The 9666-nt window shown below is 29.0% G+C and overlaps 1 protein-coding gene across 1 annotated transcript in view; it reads right to left on the bottom strand.

The window, feature by feature from the left end:
* Positions 1-1647: 1647 nt before the first annotated feature.
* The window catches only part of LOC118192872 (uncharacterized), a 408484-nt gene continuing 400465 nt past the window's right edge, over positions 1648-9666 (bottom strand). Inside the window, exon 8 of the mRNA XM_035363899.2 lies at positions 1648-9323. Within this exon, the coding sequence (XP_035219790.2) occupies positions 9276-9323 (48 nt within the window). The 3' untranslated portion in view covers positions 1648-9275. The remainder of the gene's footprint in view (positions 9324-9666) is intronic.

The raw sequence follows: 9666 nt of genomic DNA, 5'->3' as shown, positions 1-9666 counted from the left end.
ATGGTGAAGCGAGCGTTGCACGATTCTTTTTCTGACTGTACGACTGTCGCCCTGAGTCAGCTGGATGGTAATTTGAGCTAATTTTTGGCTTCGTTGACTATGTGCAATACGGCTGAGCTGTCGCACACCACGCTTGTTCTAAGTCAGTGGCGTAGCTAGGGTGGGACATCCGTCCCCAGACGAAGCATCCAGGGGACGTTAAATTGATGATACACATTTCAGAATGAAATGTTTTCCATTCTTGGAACACAGAAAGGGGCGCAAAATCTTTAGGTGTCCTCTGGCGCTGAAAACTTTAGCTACGCCTCTGTTCTAAGTTAATTGTCCTTTGCAATTTGCCCGATCGCTAGTTCTCTTTTTCCCACCAACCGGGCATTCTCTGTATACTCTTAACGCTGTCGACCTTGAAAATCCTAGTCCGCTGAGGATTCTGGAAATTGAATGGCCCATGCGTCGAGTGCCTACTATCTGTCCGAAATTAAAGCTGTCTAAATTAGAAGTTTTACTCATACTGGTAATTGAAACAACTGAATAACAATAACCGTAGTACTAGCTGTATGTGCATTTACCACAACTTCCTCATGTGAGCACAGATGCTGAGCAGCGCTATAAAATTTGCATAGTCACGTCTATCCCTTAAATAACTGAGTGGCACTTCAATGTATTTGAAAGCAGGACCGCATAAGTTAGAAAATAATCTGCTGCTTACTGTTCTGCAGAAGTTTGGTCCTAAATTTTAATATTTTCTCTTTAAAATGCAAGAAAAGAGTATAAGCAATAACGTTAATTTATTAATTTATATTTTTGTCCATAAAAATAAAACGTGCTTTATCAAGAATCAAGCGGGGTTACATCAAAGAAAAGCGCGGATGTTATGACTACGTTGTTATGTTACATTTGTCCATATTTGCCGTTAAATCGTGCTATTTCATGAGAGTATTAGTCGATCGGATAATACGTAAGAACCAGTTTTATTCTGCGAATTTACCCCAATTTATTCTATTTTTTTTCATCTAATTATAAATGAAGTTTCATAGTTCTAATGCAGATATTCAGAATGTTGTTTGTTGGGATGTCAGATATATAGAGACAGAATTTAAACTGCATTTTTATTTTGTTAAATAAAATTATTGCAGTCACTGCTGTATTTCCAACGTACCAGTTTTAACTGATTAACTACGTTCACCAAAATAAGCCTTTTTTTTTTTTTTTTTAAATGAAATGTCGGACTGTTATTTGCATAACAAAGAGCAAAGATATTTTTTTTTAAGATTTAAAAAAAAAAAAAAAAAAAAAAAAAAAAACTGTTTTCTTTGAAGTTTTCAAAAGCATTTTACTGTTTGCAAGAACACTGCTTAAATAATCCGTTGTATAAGCAGTATGAAGGCTTATATTTTACCAATTTCACACTAATTTTTTTGTTATCCTCTCCGCACCAAAAGTGTCCGTCTTCAAATTTACGTTTAATAAAAAGATATTTCTGTAGGAAACTAAACTGAACCGTTGGAAACTAAACGAAACGGACACTATAATCTAAATGACTGTAATCCCTTTAACAGTATGTTTATTTTTAAGAACTTCTCCATGATCTGAACATGTGGCATGCAAATAATGAATATGTATGTGTAAAAAGTAAATTTCACAGGCTAGTTGTAACTGTTTATTCATCGCTATGTATCCACATATGAGCATACATAACTATGTACAACACACAACTACAGTGTTTCTTATACAACAACAACGGCCGAGATGATGAAGCAGGTGTTTTTTTTTTTTTTTTTTTTTTTTTTGTTTCAAGTAGGGATAATGCTGCGCTCACTCAGTCCTGTTATAAATTTATAACAGTGTAATGCACATTCCCTACACATACTAAGAATTCACAAAGCTGAGAAGACTAGCACACTCACCATTTTGGGAATAAAATCATTACCCAGCAAATGGGATATGGAACACATCATATACAGTGTACAATATTTTTTCGATTTTGAATTTTTGTTTCTTTTAAGACAAAGGTATAGGATTTACAAGGTGCTCTCACTAGTAAGCAAATGAAACCAAAAATTTTAAATAAATTCTCTTTTGGTATAAATTTTACTTCTGGTCTTATAAAAAGGTACTGAATGCTCTTGGAAAAATCTTGTGCGCCTTATTTGATTTTAATAATCATTCTCGATAGTTAAAAAAAAAAAAAAAAAAAAAAAAAAAAAGAGGAGGGGAGTGCTTCAATTGTACTTCTCTTTGCAAAGCTTTGTAAGATTGATTCTACATCAAAAATGTAACTGAATTTGAATTTGCATGAAAATTAATGAAGTTTAAGACAAGTAAACTGGTGAACAAAACATTATTCCATTTACTTTAAAACTATGTCCAAAATAATAACTGATAAAAAAAGACAATTATTACTATTATTATTATTTGTATTATTACAGAAGTACAACGAGATAAAAGAACTTACTTATTTTTTTTTATTGAATTGAATTAGTAATGTTAAAATCTAAAATTATACCCATTCATATCATTTTACAATGTACTACAGGAAAAAAAAGATAAATTTTAATATTAATTTAATGATGGAAAATGTGTGACTTTATGTTATGATGAATAATACGCTGTATATTTAATAAATTTTCAGGATTTTCGATTATCTGCACCCCCACGAAATGCTGTCAATGAATGTGTAGGTGATTTTGTAAACTGACGAAGAATGTCTGTAGATATAATCCAGAGTGCTGCTGTTACCTGTTAGGTTAGAGCAGATTTATATTATAATAGTGGATAAATGAGGTCAGTGTACATAGAGACACCTTTCTTGCAGTTCAAGTGCAGACAGCAAGGAAGGAATGCAAATATGAGGATGTATGTAGGCAATGACGTTTATAATTTCAAAAATGTTGGACAGACCCCTATAAGGGGCATACGGCATAATTTTAGTGAACTTTGTCTATACAATATTGTTCTATTCAAACGAAATAATAAAGACAATTTTATAAGAAATTTCACAAGAAGGAACAAAAGTTCACATGGCTGATATTTGCTTTATACAGGTGTTTACAATCCTCAACAAACTGACGGCTGGATATAAAGCATATATACTTAATATGTTGTATACTTAAACAAGTGTATCAGATACATGCTCGAAAATATACCCCCAAAAACGAAAATTCTACCACATGTTGAAACCGTGGTTGCCGATATCAGCTTCGATTTCAGCATTCCTTCAAAAGTACCGAATTTTCTTACTCAAGGAAACTTCAAATTGGATAAAAGTATAAAAAATTCTGCAAATGATAACATCTGTATTCAGTTCTTAAAATATGAGCTTCTAAAGAGCTAAACTAGATCAATTTAAAACGTGACAGTGTAATTTCAGAATAATCCTTATGTTCAAACCAAAAAAATGGTGATTAAAATGCCAAATATTGCATCATTATGGCAAACCTTCAATGTATGATTTCTCTCTCCTACCAAGGCAAAAGCCTCGAATTCTCTTCTCTATCTTCAGATTATAAATTATCACCCAGTTTGTGGACGTGACATTTCCCATTTCTTAGGTTATATGTAGGTGCTAGCAATAGCATTAAAGCTTTTAGTACTCAAGTTAGAACAATTTCAGAATCCAAGGAAATTGTTTGGATACAAGTGTCTTTGTGCTTATAATGCAGGTACATATACTGGATTAAAAATCATCATTCTTGTGAATTAAAAGTGGTCACTGGATAGATAAAACATAATATGAACGAAATTGAAAGAATATTTATTTATTTTTTATTCAGTTTGGTTTAGAAGTTTGAAAAAGTCAGAATGAGTGACAAACTGATTTTTTTTTTTTTTTCTTTTCTTCAATTTCAATTTCATGTAATTCATGTAGCTTGGAAATGCAAAAATAACCTAGAGCGAAGTTTTCCAAAGTTCTTAAAATTATATCAAAATTACACACTATCTATGGACACCTACCTGATCAAGGGAGAAAAACTAAAGTTTAAATTTATGCTTACTTATTGTTTTTTGCTTTTTAAATCTTAGTGATTGATTTCTTTTTCTTACATAATTCATAATGCAGCATCATTTTGAAAATGGATCTTGTCTTGAGTGTAAACATTTTGAAATCTAATCAAAAGATATCTTTTCTGGAAAGACATCAAATGGGAAATTTAAACAATGTGTGTTCTTTTAATTATTAAAAGCATAATTATATATGTAGGGATATTACTTAAGAATACATTTTTGTATTTGATGAACATAAGATAATGAAGGAAGCTCATTTAGAGAATAATTTTAATACCTCAGGAATATCAGTTTATTATATAAAGGGAGAAAGAGGGAAGGTTTATAAACAACTGCTATTTTTAACAAAATGCATTGTATATATATTAATTAAAGGACTTCTGTAATTTTCGGGAAATTTCTTACTAGCTTTATTACTATTATGTTAATTTTAATATTGAGTTTTATTCTGCATTTTGAAAATTTAGGTCAAAAGCTTTGTTATTTTCAAAATAAAAAATTAATTACAGTAAATTCTAGTTTTTAAAGTAGATAAATACAGTAAAGAATATACTATGGTATGCGATATATGTAAAAGAGGCTTGCACTGAAGGTTTGGTTAAAACTGCCACTGCCATTCAGAATGAGAAGCGAAGGGGGGGAAATGTACCTTTTTTAAACCCTGAAATTTGTCTATATGTTCAACTTTTAAAATTTCTATTCTTTAATAACTTTTTATTTATAGGGGAAAAATTGTGTTCCATTAAGTGTGTGAATTTTGATTATCACACAATAATTTTCATCACATTTTCTAGAAGTAACTGTATAACCAAGAGAAAAAAACTTTTCAAGATCAGAATTTATCAAACTTTGAATTGTATAATTTAAAGAGAGATCTAATTGAAGCACTGGTGTAAAAATATATTAATTAAAATATTAAAAAATATCATTTAAATAAATATGATAGGAATGTAGATAAAATTACAAAACATAACAAAAAATTATAAAATGAACCTAATCTAACATCACATTAAATGTTGCACTTTGAAATTATTTTAAAATAATGAATCAGATTCATTTTCTTAAATATGAGACACCTTGTATGATACATATGGATAACAGTGGCTCACAACTGCTTGTAAAAGTGAATTATAATTATAACATTTATAAATATAACAATTTTCCAAGCACAGATGGAAAGAACTGTTCATAGTTAATATTATAAGGATGTTAAAACATTTTTTGTCCAGTTTTAATTTACAACCATTGATAAAAATGTATATTTTATTAGAATAAAAACAAAAATATATTTAACTAAAAATCTATATTAAAAAACAACCAATAGTTTAGGTCTCTTTTCCTTGATGTGTAGTTTGGAATGACAGAACATCTCCTGTTGCCAGCACAGAAGAATGGAACAAGTACTTACAATTTTGTAATTTTGATTTCTTTTTCCTCAGTTAATACCAACTGCAGCTGATTATCTCAATGCTAATGAATTATAGAACATAATACATTTTTTATATATATTTGCAAAATATTTAGTTTAACATAGGAAGAAAAAAAAGGGGAGAAATTTAACACACTCCAACTTTTAATGCTATGAAATAAAATTTAAACAAGTATAATAAAACCATTGAAGATTTCTTATTGCTAAATAAATACTTCTATAAATGTAGGATTTTGCTCTGAACAAATGCTCCAGTATATTAAGGTAAACAATGATTCAACATACATTAGATTAGTATGCTTGATAGGCTAAAAAAATTTTCCTTCTGTTACAGGTAAATACCAATTTCAAAATTGAATTTTCTTTTCTCGATGAATTAAAAACAACATTTATCACTACAGAAAAAAATTATGTACACCGACTATTGAATAATATTTAAGAATAATGTTAGTAATGAAAGCGAAGTATTTCTTGAAAGACACTACTTAAGATACATTTAAGAGAGACAGCTAATATTTTCGCACTGATAACATATTACAATAATTTAAAAAATCACTTTATGTAAGAGCTATTATATTACTTTTAACCTAAACATCATTTTAAATTTAGATTTTTAAGATGTAAAATTAAGAGGTGGCCTAAATTCAAAGGAAATATTTTAATGATGTATTTTTGCCAATTTTCTAGTTCTCAGTGTTCGGGTCTTAAAAGTCAAAATGATTTCACAATAGGTATTTTTCTGTACTTATTATAAAATCATTTTTATTTTTCATTATTTTCCAATTTTAAAATCCTATTGGGTTTAAATTCAATGGTATCTATTTATTATTATTTTTTCCTATTTTAAAGCCTAGGTCTAAATTTAGAGTAATGCAGTATTTCCATATAAATAATTGTATTAAAACAATTTTGAAACTTATACAATTCAGGTTTGAACCTCCCAAAAACGATGTTTTAATTAAGTTAGTTACAAGTTTGACAATAATGTTTGTACATGATAAGGATATAATTTAGAAATACACATGAATATTCCATAAAAACATTTTTCTCTACAAAAATGGAGACATACACCTAAACTCCAGTTGAATATTTAATACAGAATAATTTTAGTTAAAGTAATTATTTCATGTTAAAAACGTGTGAAATGATTCTAATACATTTGAATACTGAAATGTAAATGCTTAAAGGGAAATGCAAGTTAAATAAGTATGTATAATGAAAAATTTAATACAATTCCAAAGAAGAGACAAAGAACTGATGAAACCAATAAACCAAGATTATGACATTTTAAATTTCGGAATCTATTTAAAAGTTAATGCAATAAATGAAATAAAATGACCATTATTTCTAAATTCTTTTCCCTTAATACTGTAAAATATTTCTCATAATTAATCTTGTTTATTGATTATACCAAGTCATATTTTCTGGGCAATAATTTTTTGGCGACAAAGTCTGTACTGACATTTTAGTAATCATTATCTGTTGCTTATTTCTAGTTTCTGGTCTATTAAAAAGTATACCGCTGGCAACAATCATTACATTTTCTTCCTTCTTGTCTATTCATTACATAAATTTCACTCACTACCTTTTCTTCACTTTAACAACTAAGCACTTAATTAGTAATATTAAGCAGGTGTAGCTTATAGAGTTTGCTGCCAACAAAAACATATGCTTCTAAACGTCTTTCAAAAGTTTGATGCCCATCATCAGCCGAATGGTAAGATCACCAAATACTGGTAGTTTCATTTAAGTTTAAATCTCAGTGAATAAGCTGGCTGCATGAGAGTTTAATAGCTTTCCCCACATGTAATGCAAATATGAGTCACTTTCCTTTAAAATGTTCTCCAGAAGGCGTTCATTTCCTTAGGTGATAGCCCTTGCATAAATCAAATAATCCAATTCAAGAGTAGGTGCCCAAAATGTCATTACAGATACTTTGACAAAAGAATTCTTGAGATCCAAAAATTATCTCCAAAAAAATATGATCCAGTATAACTGAAAAGTGCATTACTATTATAATAATTACTTTTCCTTCCATTTTGCAAAAAATATTTTTGAAATTTATCATACATACATGGAAAACAGTGATGACAAAGATGGAGAGGTTTTAGAATTCAGTATTGTCATTTTCAAAGACAACAAGATACATTTAAGGTATGGTGAACAGAATTTGTAATGACAATGCACTAGGAAAAAGAATACATACAGTATTTTTCAAATGATGTTTTTTAACATATGCCTTTAATTTCTGGTTTGCTTAGTCCTTATATAAAAATACTATACACATTTATGTAAATTCATTCAGTGAAAACTAATACAATATAATATCAAATTAAAATTAAAGTTTTTCCATTTCTTTTTTTTTTAAAACCACAAGAGAGGAAAATCAGAGCAGTTGGTTATATTCTTCATTAATGATATAGTTATAAACAGAATGAATTCAAATTCAAGACAGTCACCCAGCTATATATTTACAGAATTGAAAGACTAATTAAAGAATTAAGTATGCATTGATTGCTTGAAATTGAGGCTAATATACTAAGTGGAAAAATAAAGGGAAAAAAAACATCAACTGTGAAGATTTAAATAGGTCTAGAAAAATATTCATGCTATTGATTTCATAAGTACATGCAAGAGAAATCTGAAAGTTGTAGGGAAGTTACAAATATTTCGACAGAAAATGGAAGAAAGAAATCGTGCTATTTCTGAAGTGTAAATCCCAAAGTTTTCAGATGTTCCATGATTTTGGATCATTACGAGCAAACTTAACGTTTGCACATGGGATAAAATTCAATGTATGGAAAATATTTTTTTTTTAATGAAAGCCATTTTTTAGCAGTTATTTTGCTATTAAAACATATTTATGTGTGAATCGGGAAAAATACAGTTTACAGAATAACTAAAAATTTATTTTTATTCAACATTAAAGAGTTATAACACTGAAAACAGAAATATATTCACATTTCATCTTTTTTTTTTTTTTTTTTTTTTGATAAAACTTGCATTCCCACTTATTGTGCTTTATTTTTCTCATTACACTTACCAATTTAGCAACCCACAGCAAACAGAATAACATATTTAAAAGCTACACAAACTCTTAGAATTCTCACCATCATGAATAAAACTATGTATAACGAGAAAATTTTAATTCCACTTTTTTGTTTGCAATTTTACATATTGTTCTTTTACAGTTTCGGCAGTATCTACAGCAAATAGTATACATACGAATATAATCTTTATTGGTTGCATAGCAAATTTTAATCAGTGAAAATGCACATATGATAATAATATTTTTTTACTCAAGACTTCACACACAATTTTGATTTCACTCAGTTACAAAATATTAACAATCAAATTTCTGTGTGCTGAAGGTTGCTACAGAGGACTGACAAACAAACCCTCTATCTAAATAGAAACTTGGGAATTTTTTGGGATAAAAATACCACATCTGGAAATACAAGACAAAAAATTTTCAAGGAGGCTTAAAAACAGCAATGGCATGGATTTTATAATCATATATATATATATTATGTGAATATATATATTTATATATATAAAACTGAAGAGATAAATGTGTCTGCAAAAGTCACAGTTAGTGGTGTCATTTTTCCCCAATTTTTGAACCAGCCAAGTCACGATTTCTTGTTAAGAGCTTTCTGTTCATCACGGCGATGAACCACTTATTAGTTTGTACACCACACAAGCCATGCTTTTAAATTCCGTCCTCAGTTGGCAGTTATAGTTAGAAGTGGTCAATGGTTTCTTCTTTTGCTGAAATGTTTAGCACCAAACCACGGACCTCAAATAGCTGGAAGCTCTTTGTAGTAGTAGTGGATATTCCCTATGAATTTTGAATGCTTTGCTGCTCGTCACAATGGCTTGATAGAATCTATGGAACAATAAATTAAAAATTTATCACAATTCATATTACAATATATATACATTCAAAAAATGTAATACAGTAGTCAAAAAGTGCTTAGAAAACTGAAAGAACAAATTAGACATAAAATTAGTGCTATGAGCTGCTAAATTTTAAAAAATAAATTCAATTTAGTATAGAATTTTAAAACCTAACATAAGCCTTAAATATTTGAAAGCATCCTATCATTTTTCTGAAACACGTTACAAAAGTGAAATACATAGGAAAAAGACAAGTTACAATCTAAATACATTATTAACCTGAATTTTGCCCATTCTTATCATTGTCACTATGAATCCTTGGGCTTCGAATC

Source organism: Stegodyphus dumicola, chromosome 10, assembly GCF_044657685.1.
Source record: "Stegodyphus dumicola isolate Sdum_Otavi_A_Nest chromosome 10, ASM4465768v1".
NCBI classification, from domain to species: Eukaryota; Metazoa; Arthropoda; class Arachnida; order Araneae; family Eresidae; genus Stegodyphus; species Stegodyphus dumicola.
This window is presented reverse-complemented; position numbering and strand designations above follow the sequence as displayed.